Source organism: Nyctibius grandis, chromosome 4, assembly GCF_013368605.1.
Source record: "Nyctibius grandis isolate bNycGra1 chromosome 4, bNycGra1.pri, whole genome shotgun sequence".
NCBI lineage: Eukaryota > Metazoa > Chordata > Aves > Nyctibiiformes > Nyctibiidae > Nyctibius > Nyctibius grandis.
The window spans coordinates 77,021,646-77,043,738 of NC_090661.1; the positions used below are offsets into that span (position 1 = coordinate 77,021,646).

Consider the following 22,093-nt stretch of genomic DNA (forward strand, 5'->3'; position numbering starts at 1 on the left):
AAGCTCAAGTTATTCAGATAAATATCTACATTAAATACAGTATCTTTATAGAGGGAAATATTTGGGCTTCCTTAATCTGAGATGCTTCTTTGATACAAAATATTCAGTATATCAGTATTTAATATGCCTTACTGCATAATCTGTTGTACCCACTGGGCCTGTCCAGCAGTCAAAAAAACCACCACACCTCCTTCCACACAAAATAAAGACAAAGCTGTAGGGAGGTACTGTACAGAGATGATCATCCATGCTGACAGATTAGCAAACAGTACAAAGCCGGTGTTCATTTCTTTGTACAACAGACAGGACCACAGACAAAGAAACATCTCGTGTTCATTGTCTGTACTGTGCTGGCCCAGTTTTGGCAATATGTATCTACTCCACTCCAGTTTTGGGGGTTTTTTTTGGCAGCGTTAGCCACAGGCTTGTCTGTAACTGCCCAAAAAAGTCTCCCTCCCTTTGGGTTCAAACTCCAGTCAGTCAGTTCATAAAATAAGTTATGTTTGTTTCTGTTGTTCTCTTGAGGTGGTGGCAAAAGGAAGGGGTCCTCGGGCATCCCCCTGCCTAAGGTGGGTAACTGCGAGCAGTGGCCTGGCACGAACTGGCACAGCTTTCTGCCCCAGTTTCCCAGGCCAGCAGCAACCTCCCTGCTGTGGAGCGAGGCTGGGGCACAGCGAACATAGCGCTGGGGACAGGGAGCCACTGAGGGACTGCGTGGAATACGCAAGTAGGCTAAAAGCTCTAATCTCAGTTTTTAACTTAACTCCAGTATCCAGATTAACTAGGGACTCTTGTTGACCTGTGACACATAAGGAGGTCCTGCTTAACAGCTGAGGGGGATGTGATATTTTTGTCCGTTTTCTGTTGTAATGTGGATTATAGGCTCAATATGCAAGGTATGGTAGTGTACCTTCTCCCTCTGCTCCCCTGAGCTATGTTCAAATCTTGTATGACAAGGTCTTTACTGTATGTTTGATGCTTTTTATAGCAATAAAGATATGTGCTATTCATATTACTGCATTTCAAGGTCTAATACCATGAAAAGTGTTCTGTTATGTGTTGCCTAATAAATATAGGCTTATCATTTGACATGGTAACTATTATAAGTAATCTCTAGTTTAAGGCCTCGCATTTCAAAACATTCATTTCACGTTTCGTAACATTAGTCAACCATAATGGAGACTCAGTTAAGTCAAAATGATTCAATAAGCGTTATTTCTGTTTGGTTAAAAAGTTGTCTCTGATGACAACTTGTTGCAATCTAATTCGATTGCTTACTTTATCTTAGTGCATGTAAAAATGCATGTAAAAATGGTGATAAATGTCTTTCACTATAAATTAAAACATTCTCAAAACCCCATATCATCTGTTTCTGCTCAGTGTTTAACAAATTGTCACAGTTCATTTTAACAAATGATCATGGAAGAGCAACACTGGGTGAGACTTCCAACTGTCATGTTTTAAAACAAAAATCCTTATAATCACCATAAACTTAATGCCTTGCTGTTTGCTATGTCTGGACCAGGCCACCGTTCAGAAAGCCTCTCTACACAGGAAAACCAGTTAAGTAAGTATTTGAATGATTTCCTGACTCAAGGCTAAAATCTCTCTCAATTATTTATACCCTGTAGCAGAAAGAATCATTCTTGTCTTCTGCTGTCAAATTAATCACCGACAGTCCTGACCAGACAAAAACTATCTTGGAGAACAGTGAACTCTGCTTGCTTCTTTCAGGCTGATTCTTGAAGCTGCATACGTATTTAAAAAAAATGTACTATAAATCTGGTATTTATCTCCTGGGTATTTCCACAGGCTGTTCCCACATCTCAGTCTATACAATGCTCTTCTAAACTTTTCAATCATCTTAAGAAGATGAACCCTTTACTAGCTTTCTCAAGGAATAAGAGCAGCCCTCTCAAGCAGCCTCCTCGTCTGTCATATCATCCACTGCTTACTTGGGATTCCACCCTTTTGACATTTTTCTTCCCAACAGATATAAGGTTGTCATGAAGTTACTCCAAATCTCTTCCTTTTTGTGAAATACTCTTGAATAAATGGATACTATTCTTGTTATTGGTAGCAATTTGGTAAACAAGCAGGATCAGTGGTATCCTACTGTTTTACTGATTTTCATTGGGCTATAGCTTACTTCTTCACCAAATCTCAGAGGAAATGGAATTGTTGTTTTTTTCCCCAAAATAACTTTTTAAAATTTCCCTAAATATAGGCAAGCAAGATTCTTAGCAAACCACATGCCTATAATACAGGTTCATTTGATTTAGTTTTATTAAAAAATTTAAAATACTTCCATCCTCAAGCATAGTAAATTCAGAGAGGAAATTGCATTGGCAGGGAGCTATGAAAATGGCACATGTTGCAAATGAAAATCAGTGCTCACATCAAACTCTTTCAACTAGGATCATATCAGGAGGGAAAGCCCTGAACAGCTGAAAAATTATATAAGGGCTTTAACAAGTACTTATGTGACCTGTGGAATGCAGAAAAATCAGACTGGAAGCTTCAATGTTTGATTGATATCCAGATCCAGGCTGAGTTTCCACAGGAATTAAAATCTGTGGCTATCTCATGGGCTAAAATTTCAAGTTTGGCAGTCCAAAGTTTCTTGAGTTGCTCTAAATGAGATGTCTACCAGCACAAGGCAAAAACTTCGGGAAATGCATATGCGCTCCAACCAAACTTGCTTCGTTTGCACCTGAACACAGACTGGATCTGTTTCACATCTCTGAAGCCCCTGAAGATGTAGAAGGTTTATTTTGGCATTTCTAAACCTTCCTTTTGTTGCTGGGAATTTGTTGAAATTAAGAATCCAAACGTTTTTGGCTAGTGGTAACTGCATGTTTAGAGAGAATTGTATCAACAGAAGCACAAAGGGGTTTTAACAGCTACAGCTTTCTGCGGGAGGAGATGTGTTAGCTACAGCCCCACGGATGTCAGGATAACTTTCTCTTTTCATAACAACCTCAGAGCTCTGGGCGTATACAATCACAGACCACAGTATGTTTATTAGGTAGCAGCCCTCTCTTAATGTCAGGGGTTAGGTGTACGTTAACTTCTCAGTTCAGACCAGGACTATACTTTTAAAGTGAACCTCCGTTCTTTTAACTTCAGATTGCTTTTGTTACATGCAGGGTTTATGAATGTTGAGTGTGAGACTAGACCTGCGCTTCCCAGCGAGCCTCCCTGTGAGCTCTGAACTGATACCTTCTGTGTGGCCTGTGCCTGGGAGACGGGACATTTGTCTTCTGCCAATTCTGTCCACTCAGTGGCTTGTCTGTTCACAAGCTTCAAGAGTGAGAAGGTCAGGGAACCCCATCCTGCAGAATATGAATAAAAGAAGCAGTCCCCATCTCCTCACTGTCTCAAGTCCTTCTGTCCCTGCAGACTTCAGCATATGGAAAAGTCTCCTGTGGGCAAATCTGTGTTCCTATCCAGATCAGATCAAATAGGGAGTAAGGGAATAGTGGGGTGATAGCAGAGAAGAAAAAGACCACACATCTGCTCTTTGTAGTCATCTGTTGACTCCTAGCCCAACAGATGTAGTGCTAGTGTGGTGTGTAGTAACTCCACAACTACTTTTGGCACCAGCGTTGTGAAAGATAAAAATTATATGTCCCTGCAGTATTCAGTAATAAATTGTTTTGCAAACAATTCTAAAACTAAGGCCCTAGATGTGTTGGCTTACATTTTCTTCTGTCCTCCACTTAGAGGAGATTATGAAATATGTAAAAACCTAGTCCCGCTACAATGGACATGCTTTCCAGCAGGGGACCTCTATTTTCTTTTGGGACACGCCAACACATTTCTGAAGTTCAAAAATAATATCTGGTTCTGTTAATAACAATCTCTTGCAGAGAGGGTGAAAAAATGAAACTGATAATCAGCTTTTTTTTTCCCTCTCTAACTTTATGCTTTATTTGTATGTCATCTTGTAAGTACAAGATGAAATTTACACAAAATGCTGGGCTAACCGAACTTCCCATGGGGACTTTTGCAGGGCCCCTTAACTACAGACTAGGCGAGAACAGTGACTGCTTTTACCTTCATACCCTACTCACATTTTAAAACACTGTATCTATGCAGACATATTCAGTAATTCTGATCATGCAACTAGTGGTTCTTTCTACTACATATCAATATTGTGATAAAATAAGCATCTTTTTCTGTTGATACTTTGGGTCAAGATTTGCCCATTGGCTATACTTTCTCTCCATTAAAATCAGCAGAGGCTTATCAGGGAGGTGACCTAGGTCAAAGCTGAGTGCTTTGTGAAAACCCAATCCATTTTTATATTTGGGAGCCAATAAAAAAAACCCAAACCAAACAGAAACACCTACTGTAAACATCACTATTTATTCAAAATATGCACATTACTTGCTATCAGTGTAATAGTTTGAACCTCTACAAACTTCTGTGCTTAGCTGATTAAATGGAAAGCTTTTTCTTGTGGCAAGGTAAAAAAGCACTTAAACCAGTTATATGTTAATACACATTTGCTTATATCAGTAAGGATAGAGTCAAACTCTCAGTCTGACACCTAATGACAACAATCATTACATTGTCATTGATTTCAAAACTTACTATTTTTTTTAACTACCTTGGAGATGAACACACTTCTCTTCCATTCTCTTTTCTGATAGATAAACTTGGAAAGTTATTTCTTGACATGTAAAGTATGACTGCAATGTTCTTAAATTGTTCATACATTTCAGATTGGCCTGTAATCCATATGAAAACAGCTTCCAGATGAGATGAAGTTGGATTATTATGAAATGTACCTTATTAGCCCAAAGTAAGGAGCTAATTATTTCAGATGAGCTTAAGGGGAGGTGTACTTGTCTGTACTCAGGTAGGCAAAATGTTTATACTTCATTTCAGAATGTTATCAGCAAAGTAAACTTTCATAACAGCTCAAAAAAATACGTTTTTAGCAAGTAATCTGTTGTGTTGAGATACCATGCAGCCCTTTATAAAACCAGGTACAACCAAAAAACACACCATGAAAAGAGATGAACTATTAATCTTCTCAAAATGCATTAAGAGCGTATATATATCTGTTGTAACTAGAAGACGCAGGTTGCTGTCCCAAAGAATTAGAAATGAGAAACAACTATGAAATGCAGCTTACATGAACAACTCATCTTTACTGAAGAACTTGATAAATACTTAAAAATATTTCATTAACTTTCTCTTCTTGGTATACATTAGAGAGATATTTGTGCTTACTTGTCTTCTAGTGTATAGTACCTGCTTTAAATACTGCTAGACAGACAAGCTACCATATTGTGCTAGGCATGGGTAGACCTGCACTATTGCTACTTTATGCATATTTTGATAATATCCTTTGTACTTTTGCTAGCAGACAATTGGGATATTTGTTTTTAGCCCAGCAAATGATTAGGAATAATTTATTCATGAATGATCACACTAACTTCAGAGGGGCTACTTAAATTATATGAAGTTAGATGCAGTGGACCTGAACAGCTTAGGTTTTCTTATTAAGATTTTACATACTTTTATGCATCTTCAGGGAATCACAGGGTTCTTTTTCAGAAAGATAATTTAGGCTGAAAAAGTCAAACCATCTCACTATGGACGACGTCCGCCTTGTTTATGGGTAATGTTGCCTGGTGCTGCTGAATGTCATCTCTACTATTCTGTTATAAATTTACCATTGTAGCTGCAGTGAGAGATAGAGGGCTTTTAGGTGGGCTGGGTTTTGAAACAAAGCATTTCAAAATTACAAGTAATTTAAAAAAAAGTTTAAAGTTACAGTAGAAATATCCTTTTTAGATATATTTTGAGGCTTGTATTATTCATATAAGATTAATTGTAAAACATGAAGGAATAGAAATTAGCTTTTAGTCTATGTTTTTAAAAATTTAAAACAGGTCCAGCTGAGTGTACCATAGAGAATTATCCACATTTTGCATGACAAATTGTAGATAAAACCGCATGATTTAAATATTTTGTACCTCTCATTCATAGGACAGGATTTTAAAAAATTTCTATTATATGAAACAAGCTAATGTCTGCAGATTAAAAACTGCAACCTCACAGTACATCATACCTCTGGAAAAGTTTATAGAAATTAATACTACAATAACCTCCTTGTGCTGCTGTAATGACTAGAAGGACAAGAGATTCACTTTCTGCCCCATCTGTCACAACTCAAAGCCCAGACCAGGCAAACCATGTCATCTCTGCTGGTATTTAGAAAAGGCTGGCAGAAATTTTTAGAAATATTGCCTCCAACCTGTACATTTAAATGAGTCATGTGTTCCCTTCGAACTCACCTTCCTCAGGGCAGCCAAGTGCATAAGTATTTTTGGCACCGATGGAAATAATCATCTGCAGTATCACTTTTTTCCCCCATGGGAAGTACATTTACTCTCTAATGGGGAACTGAAACAAGATTGTCACCATTCTGACTAATGGCAACACAGAACAAATAGGAAACACTTCAAAGGAAATATTTACAAAAATAGTGTACACAGAAGACCTAAGAAGCTTTCATATTATGAATGATTACTTGAAAGTAATAATTATTTCTTACCAACATTCATGAGCTGGAAGGGAGTAAAAATTAGTTGACTTAGGAAACTCTTGTTAAGAATTATTCATTAAGCTGTGCTTAATGCAGGTAATTGCATATGGCAACTATAATTATGGACTGTGTATGTATTTTATATGCAGAATCTATGTCCGGTAACATAGGTGACAGTAACTACTGGTGAAGTTTTTCACAGAAATTAATGATTGAAAGAATATTGACTCACACTGGAAATTTAAAATAAACAATAATTTCCGCATCCACTGGTTATTTCAGCATCACTTACTATCCCACTCACCTACTGTACAGCAATGTTATCGCAGGGCCTTTCAGGTTAGAAACTGGGCGCTTCACGTTTCCCAGTTGAATACTGTTGCTGAAGATAGCTGATAAAAAGAAATTCTTAATTTAAGGAAGAATTAAAAAAAAAAATCCAAACCAAAAAATCTCAATGCCTTGATTGCTCATGGCAAATAAAGAATTCCCATTTACAGACAGGAAAAGGACTGGACAAAGCAAAAAGTTACCACAAGTGCCATTTTTGTCTCCTTTTTTCATAGATCTCTCAATAGAAAAAAAAAAAAGCCCATATAATGGGCTTAATTTTCAGTGCCATTTATTTTAAACCTATGCATTCTGACAGTTGTGTCATGCCAGTAAAGATAACCATTATATCACAACTGAATCCCTTCTGTATACATAGCTATATCTGTTTACTGTACATAAGCATTACACAACACGGCAAATGTTTGTACAAAGAAAAAGTCACTCTGCTTCGTCCTTGTCCGAAACCAGGACAGGATCAAGTATGATATTCGACACTGAAAGTGTTTAAATTCCAACAGCATTTTATACCCCACTTTTTGTAAAATGAAAATCTGTGCTCGGGTTTTGGCAGTCTGACTCTGATTTCTGAAATCACAGACTTTAATGGAAACATAAAGTTGATACACAAAACAACATCTGAAAACAGCTAAATTGGATTGTAAGTGACAGGAGCAAGCTTTGGTAGAATTGGATTATTTAGATTAACCGTCACAATGCTAACAACGAGTCACTCGGGATTTACGTCCCAACATTTGCAGCAAACAAAAAGTTATCTTTAACCATATTAGATTACAAATAAAGACTAAAGTAGTGCTGATCATGTACTCTTCCACATAGAACAGACGGCCCACAACCAGATTGTTCTCCCAAATATCAAGTGAGTGTTGTAAGGACAACATTTTTATGTTTCACCTTAACAAATTCTGATGACATTTTCCTTGTATAGTTTCATTAACAGTAGAGTTTTAGACCAGTTTTGCTGTGCAAGTGTTGTTTACTCATGACTTTCAAGGTAATAGGTTTATTTGGAGTTATGTCATGGCAGTGTCCTGTTCACGGCAGTGTATCCAATTTGGAGCTGAGAGGAGGACTCCAACCCACTGAACATGACTGCAAACAAAATCTCTTTAGTTGAATTCAATCTAAAAATCCTGTATAGTCTATTTGGAACTCATAAGAGGGATTATGATTGTATGAGACTGTACATTTTAACATTAGTAAAATGTAGGTGATGGAAAGTAAATTGATGAGTAGTAAATTGGTGGAAGTAAATAGATGAACACTCTTGATTGCCATCAGTCTATGCAGCTTATCTTGTATCAAATTTTATCTCCATTGTGCTAAGGTAAGAGAAGTTAAGACTAATAAAGCAAACTCTCTTCTCATTAAGACAAGACAATACATGTTACAAGACTTCAAATGTTGAATCTCAAGTCCTCTATTGAGTTACTTAGTGTTTGCTTCCAAACCAAGATACAAGCTTCGTTAGTGCCAACATCATTGTAACACTTCTCATTTGATAGCAAGCTCAGTAATTTGGGAGCCTATTTTCCCCCTCCCTTCCATATATTGTTTGTGCTTCCTGCTTAGATCAAGTGGTTGTATGCCAACAGCCACTATAAAAGTAGCAGTTCGAGTACATTTTCCCATCCAAGAAAGTTGTAACAGAGGATGGTTAGTCTGAAAAACAGCGAGAATGAAGTGCGAAGCCATTTGCAGTAAGAGGTTGCCAAATGGAACCCTATGCAAAATGGCAATCTACAAAGAAGTACTGGAACTACAACTCTTATCCAGCTTGACATGTTTTCTGAAAGGGGAAATCATTAATTGTAGTATTCAGCACGAAAAACACACTTTGGAAACTACCAGTAAAAGGGTTTGCCAATTTAAAAGTTAGTTGTTGATTGTACAAAGAACAAGCCAATGGACTTTCCATTCTTTGCATCTTTGTTCCCCTCAGGAGTCGATTACCTTTCACAAAGAAAATTTTAGCTATCAAACTTGTCCATAAATTTTGCCGCTGAGTGTGAAACCATCCAGTTAGCATATACACTATCATTTGCATATCTTGAAAACACAGAGTTAGTGCCATCGAATCTTGTGAGTGGAACGGGGCTCTCCTCAGGCCAGTTCGGGTATGACATGCCTAAAAATGAAAACAGATAATTTTTTCTGCACTGAAGAACCATAACTTCATGTGCAGACAGTAAGGCCCTTGGCAAAACTCCCTTCAATATTTTAAGCCAGTCAACTGGATTTTGTCCCAAATCAATTCATATAAATGATGTTTCGAAATCCCTGAAGCGCAAATTCAGATGTAGGCCAAAACCCTGAAAAAATAAAGTGCTTACTTGATAAAAAATTGCGTGTGCGCACGCACATGTGCATAATAAAAAGCTAATAATTTTTCTTCTGATGAGCCTCCAACTTTCCATAATTTTCTTTTTAAACAATCATGTAGCAATATATTACTTTGCAAGAGGAAGTTCTTGCTGTACAGGAAAAGCTCCAAGAATTAATAAACCTATTTGGGACAGGATCCAAAGTCCATTCCAATGACTGAGAGTATTTCCATTTAGTTAAATGGGTGCCTTTCTTTTGGCTTCAGTGAGGTTTTGGGGACACTCTCACACCCTCACCAGGCATACCCTGATTAATTTTAAGAAATCCCAGGAGCACAACTGATAAAGTCCAACAAAGTCCTGAGCACTCTTGTCTTGATTCAGCATTTAAACATGTATTTCAGGCATGCAATTATTTGCATTGAGTCCCATAATTGCCTCACAGTTTAGGCACAAGTGATTACCAAAATGGAAGCAGAGTGCTTAGCACCTTGTTGATCCAGCTGTATGAGAAGAGAACCATACCAGCATTTTCAAAAACAGAAATCTGATTTTGTTGCTTATTAAGTATTCAGCATCTGCCATCAACCTCGGTGGCAACTTTTTCTGTTACTGCATTTTTTTAACTGTATTTTTTTAACTATCTAGCCACTAAGTGTCCCAAAGTGAACATGAGTTGGGGGAACCTATTAAAGAAAATTATAGCTAGGGCATAGATCAAAAATAGACCCAAAGCCATGTATTAATGGCAACTTTTAAGCAAAAAGATCCAACTTTTCAAAAGTCGCAGTGCTTGAAGAATGAAAAAAATATCTGTGATGTTAGTAAATATCTAAAAACATGTAGAGTATTTAATCAGGAGACAAAATGTAGGAGTTTTGGCAAGAACCATTTTTACTGTCCATCTCACCATCACAATATGAAAGCATATGTTCTTTTTAAAAACACTTGCTACATCATTCAATCACGGTTTAGTACTGACATTTTCATAATAAATCAAAGGACGTGAAAACAGCTGAGTGTATCTTCAAAATGCCCACTGTTAACTCAATTTTCAAAGGACTTTACATGTTGATTTAGTCTGTATATAATACTTATATACAGTATTTCTACCTTCTGTATATAATACTCTGGTTTCATTCTATGATACATTAAATAGACATTTCAGCTTATGGATCCAGAATGCATTAACAGCATCTGAAATTTAGAAATCCATCTCGATAAAAGAAAAATGTTGCAGATGGGTCCCATCATTGAGCTACGGCAAAAAATAGTATTTAAAAAAAAAAGTCTATTGCTTAAATTAGAGGTGCAGAATCTAACATATTTTAAATGTTCTTAGCCCCCCCCAACAGGACAGTTGAATTAGATACTCATTAGCATTTTATATTTCCCCTGAGAATACTTCCCTGATCTTTTTTCTTTTACTGTATGATATCTAGTCATTTCACTTATTTTCACATCCTTTTAAAAATGTTTACTTTAGACACAGCTGCAAAATGACTAAAGAATGATCCTGATGCAAACTTTGACATTTATCAAAAGAAAAAACAAACAAACAAAAAAACCCAAAAGAAGCTTCCAAGCAAATTTTGATTGGCTTCAGACAAGAAACACTGTAATGGGGTTACAGAGTCTGAGAACAGTGCAGAAGAAAAATCATTTTTTTGTGTGTTGCTAGAATCTAGTAAATGCATGTGAAATTCTACCATAGAGTTTGTTTTCAATCCATGTGGAAGGGAGGGTTCGAGGGAGGGGAGCATTATTACAGTCCACGAGTGGTGTCTCCTCTTCTGAGAGCCCATCATCATAAAGTAAGGAATCGGAAGGTGTGGAAGCTGCAAGATCTAAGTAGTCCTAAGAAATGAACACAGAAAAAGCTGGGTTAACGTACGTGCCAGTGTTGCTGGGTGGGTATAAAGGCTAAATGTACATCTGTTTTCTTTAAAACAAGTAACTACAGACCTCACTGCATTTGTCTTTTGACAGTACCTCTAGCACCTGAGTAGGCTCTCCTGTTCTGCAACCATAGCATCTTTGGAAGGATCTGATTTGCCACAACATTAGACATGCTAGAGACATACTAATACTTCCCTTACTTAATTCTGCACATTGGTCAGATAACCGAGTTAAAGGGCTGTGCTAACTGATTTGTTGGACATTCAGATTCTGTTATGTCTGATATAGATGTATGCCTGAAATACTTATATATAGATACATATGTGCGCTTAAAGGAGAAGGTACTCAGATCTTCTCATTGTTTTACAAAAGCTATTACATAATCATGTATAAAATTAGCTGCGTAAACATTGCCAAATAAAGCTTTTGCTGCTGCTGTTCTAAAACTAAATATTTAGGTCAACCATAAGAATTCATAGGTTTTCACCTATGCTGCTGAATTGCTTTGATGCAAACAACAAATGCGAAGCATTTTCAACTAATGTAAAATATATTTTTTCCTTTCAAAATGCAAAATGGCTTTTCCTTTGGAAATTTACTGAAATTAAACTTTAAGAAGGTAAAGTTACCCAAATGAAAATGGAATTGAAATTTTTGAAAAATTTAAAAATCTTTAGAATTTTCCATTCAGAAAGGCAATAAAAAAAATTACTCATTTGTCAAGCTCTATTTTGGGTTGGCTTTGGTTCTAATTATGATGAAAATTTCAGAAAACTTGCCAGCCTCTGTAGTACAAGTCTGTCACTGGACATGCAGATTGTTTGCATACTGATTGTCAGCAGCTAAATGGTTGACAAGTCCGAGTGATTTAATGTACAGCCTAGACATTTCACTTTGCCATTTTTAATTTAGAACTTATTTTTACGTTCACATTATGAATAAAATTGTTCCCATTTCTTTATTAGTCCTTTTTGCACCCAATGTAAATGCCATCACATTCTCAAATCTGATAATGGTAGCTGTATTTCCTCTGTTTTTCATTTGTAACTGTCCCCCTTCCCATAACCAGTAGATTTCAAAAATAATTTATGTGTTTATGTGCAAGTAGGTACGTATACATTTTATAAATATATGCAACTTGGACTTATTTTTAGACCTGAGCATCCATTAATTCAAAGAAAGTCTATACAGGATTATAATAGTTTTAAAGTTAACTCAGAATGGTAGAATCACACAGCTTTCGTATCTCTGTTGCTATCATCACATAACTAAACCAGATTCAAGGAAATACTGCATTCTTCTACTTCTAGGCTTCCTAGGGTTATTTATTCAGGAGTGCAATTTCGGAGTAACTTTTCACAGTAATTTTATTTTTTTTTATTTAAGGAAGCTAGATAGATTATGGATAACTCATCTGCATTTAGAGTTGAAGTCACCAAAGCCATTATATGAAGTAGTACTGCTTTCAGAAAGCTAGATGCATTTGGAAGAACCTAGATATTTAAATGCTTAAAAATTTGATGAAAAGTAAATTACTTTTATTTTTTTTAAAAAAATCATTATTTCTGTATATTCAAACTGAGATGATCACAAAAACTTTCAAAACCTCACACTTTCCGACACTTACCCTACTCTTCACCATCATTTTCTCTAGTTCCTTGCTGATCTCAGCAAATGTTGGTCTTTTATCAGGTTCTTGCTTCCAACAGCGCAACATCAGGTTGTACCTGTGACCCGCCACAACGTGAAAAAAAAAATTGTTAGAAGAGGGTCATGCTTCTGTTCAAATAATTTATAATGCTGAAGCTGAACTGTGACGTGAAGGCCATCCACAAGTACATCAATCTTTGTTATGTGTTCTGTTAAACGTTCCCTTGAATCAACAGCTGATGTTCATAAGAATGGACTTCTATTTTCATGAGTCTTTATGAGTTTAAATGATGATGCACTTGGCTGTCCTTGAAGAACTGTAGTCTTAGGTTTCTTTCATTATTTTCACTCTCTCAAAGGACCACCTCGTGTATAGGCAGCATGCCAGATTTCTAATTGATTTTGTTTGCATATGACTTTGAAGAAATTTGTATGTCATCACTGATGTGTATCTCAACCTGAAAAATGCTTATATCAGAAAGCAGAATTTTGTTCTTAATTTGTTTAAATTCTGAAAAGTTTCTGCAAACTTTTCTTCAAAGTGAAGCCTAACCTAAGACTATTTGCGCAAACTAACATTCTTTTGATTACTTCTATTATGGCTATTTTGATTATATCTATTCTTACTTTGTCTTTAACCGCCTTCTGTAGCATACAGCGTGGAAACGAAAGGGAGCAGAATTAAAGTTCTATAGTTGAGTGACTACCAGACAGACATTGGCCAAGTTCTGGATGTGTAACTCTCCAACCTGTGCCATTCATGTTATTTTTCTGGCTCAAGTGTTCTCAGGACTAAGTGATCTAGTCACAAAAGTGCTCTAATTCTGGAAATAGTTGGTTACAAGAACTACAGCAAGCTATTGAAAAGCACTGCATCATCCATGATCTCTCTCTTACTTGACTGAGTAAAGCGGAGAATGCAATTTAAGAAAAATGGCCCTTAAAGTGGGCTCTCAAAGGCTGTCAGAAAAATTTCTGAATAAAACAGAAAAAAATCTAAACCAGTCAGAAAACCATGATGTGGCTTGAATAAAAAAAGAAACGCAAACATGGTCAGCTTGCCAAACCTAATAATTATAAATGATACAACATATGTTTGAGGAATGAAGTCTTATTCCTTGTTGAGATGAAACAAACAAAAAAATTAAATATTAAGTATTTGCTAGAGGATATTTGCCAGTGACACTTGTAAACTTCTACCGTGCCCTAAATTCAGAAACCCTTAATGTTTTTTCTCTGTATATGGTATTTTAAAAAAATTATATATACTGTATTTTCTCAGCCCAGATGTGGCCAAAGCATCCTTCATATTGAAAATCTGTCAAGAGAGATGTCATAGTGATTATAGCCTGGTAACTTTCTAAAAAAACCTGACCATGACCAGATTTGCAGGCTGAACATAAAATCATGCTTCATCTCCAAATGCCATGGAAGAACCACAGAGAAAAGATATTTCACATTGAGAGTGTTTTAATAAATCAGCCAATAAAATATGAACTGTCTCCAAATAGAAAAGAAATTGCTATGGGCTTATCAAGCCACAGAAAATTTGTGTCTTCTAGGATATAGATTTCTGGGTCAAGGTATCCTTTCTCCTAGGTAATATGCCAGGACAACTAGTAGACAATGACTGTAGATGGAACGTCTATCTCATTTGCAGAAAAGTACTGAAACATCTTCTTGAATATTTCAGCTACCACTGTGTTTTATGAAATTCTCCTCCTCCCCCCACCCTCAAAAGTTTTGAATATTCAAACTGTTTTAATTATTTAAAATGTGTGTTATTAAATATCCTACAAATATTTTGCATGTAGCTGCAAGCATTCCGTTGGTAATTCTTTTCCTGCACTTTTCTGTCTACTAATTTTATTACATTCTTTTGAGCACTACATATTTTGATTATACCTCTGAGATATGCAGAACAGTATTTATGTGGTATTTATGTAAACGTTTTTTAAAAAATTTATTTATTCAAGAGATGTTTTATACATCTAATCAGATCATGAGCTACTTACATTTCTTCACTGCAGTTTTCTGGTCTCTCCATTCTATAGCCTGTTTTTAGGAGGTTAAAGAGCCTTTCAGGAGCAATACCTGGGTAGGGATTGCCTCCCAAAGTTACAATCTCCCAGAGTAGAACTCCAAATGACCATCTGAAAAAGAGAAAATTAGCTTTCATTTAGAGTGATAGGTTTCAAGAACTTAAGTGTGGCTTTCACCCAACACATCTCTTTCTAGTGTTTTGAGAACCCAACCAAATTCAAGACATTGCTGAGCCAGAGGGGCCGTACAGATGCATATAGGGCCATCCTTGTTCCCAAATACCATTCATTAAAAAGATTAGCAACCAAGACAGTAGAGATAAAGGATACCCCTCTTTTATCTATTGACAAAAGCTAACTGTATCCTGCAAAGGCCCATCTTCTCTAGACAGCAAGAAGAGAAAGTCCTTCCCATGGAGGCCCAGACCTCCCTAATTAGCCCTTATAGTCCTATTCAGAAATAATTGTCTAAATTTACACAGGCTGGCTCAACCAGTTACCGAGGGACTGTTTTGCTGTCTTGACTTTCTTCTCAGAAAGGGTCATTAGACATTGGAACGGGCTGCCCAGGGAGGTGGTGGAGTCACCATCTCTGGATGTGCTTAAGAAAAGACTGGACATAGCACTTAGTGCCACGGTCTAGTTGACAGGGTGGTGTCAGGGCAATGATTGGACTCGATGATCCCAAAGGTCTTTTCCAACCTGATTGATTCTGGGATTCTGTGACTATGAGGTTGTATTTCTTTATATGCACAATGTGTTTATTTCAATCATAAGCAACACCTTTGATTTCAGCTGGTTTGTTGGGCCATTTCAGTGATTCAGGACTTAATTTTCTTCTTAAGAGTTGACGAAAGAAGAGGAAAGAATTTATTCTGGAAATGCCAAATGCCTAAAATATAGTTTAACATAGAACAGAAGAAACTGTTTTCTGAAATTAACAGAAGAAATGGTGAGTTTTTTAACCTGCTTTATTGACAAGCTCAAACAAAAAGACTTTGCTCAATGGGTTGGAAATATTTAGATAGATTAAATGAGTCCATTTTTAGAGGGCAGGCCAGAAGAAGAGAGGCAAAAATATTTTTCTTTCCTTAGTGAAAGGCTTTTTCGAGACACAAAGAAGCTACAAATTACTCTGAATCTGCTCAACTGACAGAACTGCCAAAATCTGGATGCTAGAAATGAAGGAAACTGGCCAACACTGTTTCACTCAAAGGTGATACTCAATGGGATGCATTTGGAAGCAAAATTACATACAATTTATGACAAATGTTAGCTGGGTAATTTCTGTGAAAACTCCACTTTTAAGAAGATTTTAGAAAGTGTTACACACCTAGTGCCAAACCAAACAGCAGTGTCTAATTCCCTTTGGAAATTCCATCTCAAAATGTTAGCCACAAACCTCACCTCCCGTCTGACTACATTCCACCTGTGCTTCTCACATTTTACAGAACAACGGAACCCCACAAGTCCAGCATTAAAACTTCCAAAATGGGCAGAGAAGCCAAAGTGAGTCTCATGCAGTCCTAAGTGGTATGCCGCCGTTTTTCTCCCTGATGCCATTCATTGAATTAATTTTTAATCACTCTGCACATTCTTGAAAGCTAATGAATATTTATAGCATTTTCATATACTTTATTAATATACCTCCTCATACCCTTTTTGAAGCCAATTATGCTCTGCCATCAGGTTATAATTCTGTCCATGATTAATTCAAATAAACTTTGTAGTGTGGCAGGTTTTATTTTTTAAAATCCACCTCTTCTGCTTAAGAGGAATTTTACAGAATACGGAAGGAGGGATCCAGTAAATAATTTCTTAATTAAAGTTGTTTAGTAAATGGGCATATTAGAACAGAATGCTGTAGAATGCTGCAATGCTTTCAAATCATTATACAAATTAAGTACTATGGGAGAAGAAATGGGAGATGAAAAAATTCCCATTGTTCTATGTTTATTGCTGAATAAAAATGTGATGAGAAAAAGCCAGGAAAGAAAAATATGTGAAGAGGAAGACAGTAGGCTAGCTTTCCACTGATGTCATCGGCCTCTGAGGCAAAAAGGGATTTTGTAAATGCTGGCAGTGGTACTGCTACTAAGCACTGCTAACCACTAACTATATAGAAAGGCTTTACAAGGACAAGGCTGGAAAATAGAAACACAAAGTATCAGAAAAAAAGAGCATATTGGAATGGTTGTTAGTATATTAATATATATGTTCCTCTACAATATAATTGTATCACCACAAACAACAAAGAATATTAATAAAATAATATTTTTAGTGAGTGTAATTATCTAAAGTAACAATCAATGCTGCAAAAAAAGTACTTCATTTATCAGTTTGCTGTTGTTGGAATGGCATTCGTGGAACCTAGTGCTGGAGAGGATTTGCTTTGCAACTGTCTCAGTACTGTTCTGTAGGGACTCGGCTAAATTAGGAGCTGCTATATAACACTCTTAGATTACTTCACGTGTAATGACATGAATAGTGAAGGTGACCTCACCAGTGAGTCAAAGGCACCGTGTAAGTGTGGCAGATATGTCGACCTTTTATGCCATTGTATTGAAGCAGACCTGCAAAGCACAATGCAGTGCTCTGGTAAGAACACCTGATGCATCTCCAAGAAAGCTGGTATATCAGCATGGCTTTACACAGAGATACTAATCCAGATCTGGGAAGCAGTAAAGCTACACAGCACCAGCCTGCTGCCCAGGGCTCTGAGCTAGCTTGCTTGATGCCAGCTGGGCAATCTCTGCGTGGCGTCATCTCACATGCACAAGAGATGGGCTCCTGGGCTTAATGCAGCCCACCAGGAAAACAAACAAGGAGGAATGGTATTGGATCCAGAAGATCGATCAACAATCAAAGAAGAGGCAGTTACACGACAACACAATCTGTTCTGGCCCCAAACCATAGTGACAAATCTGTTTTGCAGAAAATGAAGAAATTAAAAATATGCTAAGCAGTTTTTAAAAGAACTTTAACAATTCTCTACGAAAAGTCATTGTAGAGAAGCAGGTCAGTGCAACGGATACTACCTGAGGAGGATAATAAGAGACCCAGAAAAACCTGTAAGCAGACCTAAGTAAAAGTGACATTCTACCAAGAATTACCCATATCTTTTTTCTTTTCTTGCTCAAAATGAAACAAAGTAAATGAAAATATTTTGGAAATTCATTTTGTAAGGAGTTTCCAAGGCAAGCTAAATATTTTACTTCACTAAAATCGCTCTGACCTGCAAAGAGGAGAGTAAAAAGTGAATGCAAATCATTTTAGAAATACAAATCAAAATGTTCCTATTTGCACATATTGCTGTTATCAAAGTGTTTTCCCCCAAAGTGAAATGTCTTTGAGACTGGTATGTTTTATTCCATTTGAGTTTAATGAAAACATTACTTTAGTTAGATTCTCTTTCAAGGGAAACTTGGAAGGTATCAAAATGCTACCCAAAACGCTACCTAGCAGAAAGTCAGGCATAAGTGCTGCTGCTTTTGCAGTCCCTTAGAGATTTATCTGTGGTTGCTTTGCCACCTAATCATCACAGGTGGAAACAGGAGCATAACCATCTTCAGGATCTTAAATGGGTTAAAAACTGGCTGGATGGCCGAGCCCAGAGAGTGGTGGTGAATGGGGCAAAGTCCAACTGGCGGCCGGTCACTAGCGGTGTTCCCCAGGGCTCAGTTCTGGGGCCGGTGCTGTTCAGTATCTTTATAGATGATCTAGACGTAGGGATTGAGTGCACCCTCAGTAAATTTGCAGATGACACCAAGCTGGGTGGGAGTGTCGATCTGCTGGAGGGTAGGAAGGCCCTTCAGAGGGATTTGGACAGGTTAGATAGATGGGCCGAGACCAACGGCATGAGGTTCAACAAGAACAAGTGCCGGGTCTTACACTTCGGCCACAACAACCCCATGCAGCTCTACAGGCTGGGGGAAGAGTGGTTAGAAAGCGGCCTGGCGGAAAGAGACCTGGGGGTGCTGATCGACAGCCGGCTAAACATGAGCCAGCAGTGTGCCCAGGTGGCCAAGAAGGCCAATGGCATCCTGGCCTCTCTTAGGAATAGTGTAGCCAGCCGGTCTAGGGAAGTGATCGTCCCTCTGTACTCGGCACTGGTGAAGCCGCATCTTGAGTACTGTGTTCAGTTCTGGGCCCCGCACTTCAAGAAAGATGTTGAGGTGTTGGAGGAGGAGGAGGGCGACCAAGCTGGTGAAGGGTCTGGAGGGTATGACCTATGAGGAACGGCTGAGGGAGCTGGGGTTGTTTAGCCTGGAGAAGAGGAGGCTCCGAGGTGACCTTATTGCAGTCTACACCTACCTGAAGGGAGGTTGTAGTGAAGTGGGAGTTGGCCTCTTCTCCTGGGCAACTAGCGATAGGACAAGAGGACACAGCCTCAAGCTTCACCAGGGGAGGTTCAGGTTGGGCATCAGGAAGAATTTCTTTACAGAAAGGGTTATTAGACATTGGAATGGGCTGCCCAGGGAGGTGGTGGAGTCACCATCTCTGGATGTGTTTAAGAAAAGACTGGACATGGCACTTAGTGCCATGGTCTAGTTGACAGGGTGGTGTAGGGGCAGCGGTTGGACTCGATGATCCCTGAGGTCTCTTCCAACCTGGTTGATTCTGTGATTCTGTGATTTCTGCTTCCCTAATCGTGCAAATGAACTTGCATCTTGGCACTGGAACTGGATTATTCCCCTAAGGTCTGAGCTGGCTGTCATTAAAATTAATTGGACTTTTGTCATTGATTTCAATAGGAGTGAGGCCAAGCATTAAATTCTTCTTCCCTTCTTCCCACCCTATCCTTCACCTGCCACCAGGTGTTACAGAGAAGTGATGAACTGGGATGTTTGGGTATAACCATTATCTTTAGCAAAGACTAATAATTTGTGTCTATATATCATGCCACAAGAACAGATCCAACCCTTGTTGTTTTTAACAGGAATTATGTATCTAAACACCTCTGATAATATTTTCTTCAGATTTAATTCAACAGCGAAAATCTTGCGTATAGTTGCCAGCTGAAGGTGCGATCCAGGCTCTGTTCTTCATGTCTCTTTGTAAGAGTAACAGCTTTGGCTACTATGTACCTTGTGCTTCCTCCCTCATCTCGTTAAACAAATACATAAACCATAAAGAATGCAAGAATTTACACTTACACATCACTTTGTGTTGTATAGATATGATCGAATAGGGACTCTATGGCCATCCATTTAACAGGTATCCGGCCCTAGGAAGAAAAAAAGCAACAATGCAATTATTGGTTGGAAAATTAAGTTTCCAAGCAGAAAACCAAGGTATTTATCTTCAAAACTGTAACAGATACTCTATCCATACTCTTAATATTTTCCAAACAACTGAATGATTTGGCATTTCATAAGAAAAACAGTGAGAACAGTTATAAGAGTTTTTAAAATCACTCATTCATTTCATTCCACACACTTCAGTAATCGCATTATATACAATAAGGTGGTGTGTTTTTTTTCCAGATGGTCACCAGCTTAAGTCACATAAACTCAACTCTCCTCTTAACAAAGAGCTTCATCCAAAGACTTATATTCTTCAAACATGAATGTCTATCTTCCCATTGCTCTGGGGAAATGTGCAAATGCAAAAATGATGAGAAATGATGATTAGAGAGGAAGAGCTATCACATTTATGTCAGGGATGATACATAAATGGAAGCACTGAGATGTTAAGATAGCTTTGGTTTTAGAACTGTACCTGGACAGTCTTATTCGGTTTCTGGTTACTAAACGGAATCTACAAGTTGCTACTTTCCACTGGCAGAAATTCACTGATAAAATCTGAGAAATTTGCCCCAGATATTCATGAAAATCTAGTTTTGCAAAATTTCCAAGATGTTTCATAACCTTCACAGTATCACTAGTATTCATATGCCTTACTTCTTGTTCTCATGAAATTCATATATATATGCAACAACTGTTTCAAGTAGGATTTGAAACTTATCCTACTTCCTTCCTATCAATTTTTTCTTTTCCCCGTTTCCCTATGCAAGCAGACAGATGCTTGTAGGCTCTATGTAATACTACGGCGATGAGTGTCTCAGAAGTAGAGAAAATATCCATTCAGTACATCAACACCCCACTAAATAAAATGAAACTGCCTTTATCTAAATACATAATTCTTAAAATACAGAGCAACTGGTATAGATCAATGTAAAACACATACATCAGAAGATACTAAATGAACATAGCAAAGCTCTTTTACATATGACCATGTCTTTCAAAAGGTTTCTTTGCAACTTATTTTGACTTACAAAACATTCACACAAACTGGCCTGAAAAAATAAGGAAAGCTAAACTGAAAATTCACAGTATTTATGGAAATCTTTTCATAAAATTCTAAAATTTTCACACGCAAAAAATTCTGTTGGCAACTCTTTCATATTAAGTCATAGAGGGAACAGAACCAACACTACTCATCTTAGAAAGAGTCAGTAGAAAGCAGTGAACATCACAGTCTGGTCTCGGTTGAGTTGTAAAAGTTCTGCTGATGCCAATGACAGGTGGATGCAAACAGGCAGAAAGCAGGATTTGGCTTGCCGTACTTGGCAATATTTTTTACAAGAATAAATAAATGACAAGCCTTAACTTATCTTCTTAGCCACAAAGTTATTATGCTCAAGCGTTTCTTTTCAGGGAAGTAGTGATGTGACTCAACCACTCGTCTTTCTATCAAATTTCATTTGTGCAGCCCTACAGGTGAAATGTTACCATATGCTGAATCCTGCCACGAGCACTGCGAGCAGGCAGAACTGTATCTAGGCACCTGACAATAATTTACTGTGGCAGGTAAAACAGAATTGCTTTCAATAACCTCTGGCAGGTAGCATTAGCTCCTAATCTACCCTGACCTGTGATGTACCATTTTGATTAAGATTTGGTATCTTTCATGCATTTGGAAGTATTTGTAGGAGGTCTTTGCTTCAAGTCTTCTGCATAGGTGTGATAATTCCTGAAATTAGGATCTTTATAGAAAATGACTGCATTTTTTTCAACTCGTTGGGATTTTTTTGTTTGTATTTTTAATTATAAATAGGAAAAGAGACGGAGAAAAATGATGGTGTTTTTAGCTTGTCTTTTCAAGCAGCGTGCTGAGGAACTGGATAAATGAGAGGGTCCACCTCATTTAAAAATGGGCTGCCCTCTACCTGTAAAATGGTTAATAGTTAAGAGCTCCTGCAATGAAAAAGGGTGTCATTCCTCTGTATTTACATTAACAAAACACATGCTATTTTTAAG

General features: G+C 37.5%; 1 protein-coding gene across 1 annotated transcript in view; it reads right to left on the reverse strand.

The window, feature by feature from the left end:
* Window positions 1-8,886: 8,886 nt before the first annotated feature.
* RET (ret proto-oncogene) overlaps window positions 8,887-22,093 on the reverse strand; it is a 91,487-nt gene continuing 78,280 nt past the window's right edge. The window contains exons 20-24 of the mRNA XM_068397430.1: window positions 19,988-20,058; window positions 14,805-14,942; window positions 12,767-12,866; window positions 10,950-11,097; window positions 8,887-9,044 (exon numbers count right to left, since the gene is read on the reverse strand). Coding sequence (XP_068253531.1) covers window positions 8,887-9,044; window positions 10,950-11,097; window positions 12,767-12,866; window positions 14,805-14,942; window positions 19,988-20,058 — 615 coding nt within the window. The remainder of the gene's footprint in view (window positions 9,045-10,949; window positions 11,098-12,766; window positions 12,867-14,804; window positions 14,943-19,987; window positions 20,059-22,093) is intronic.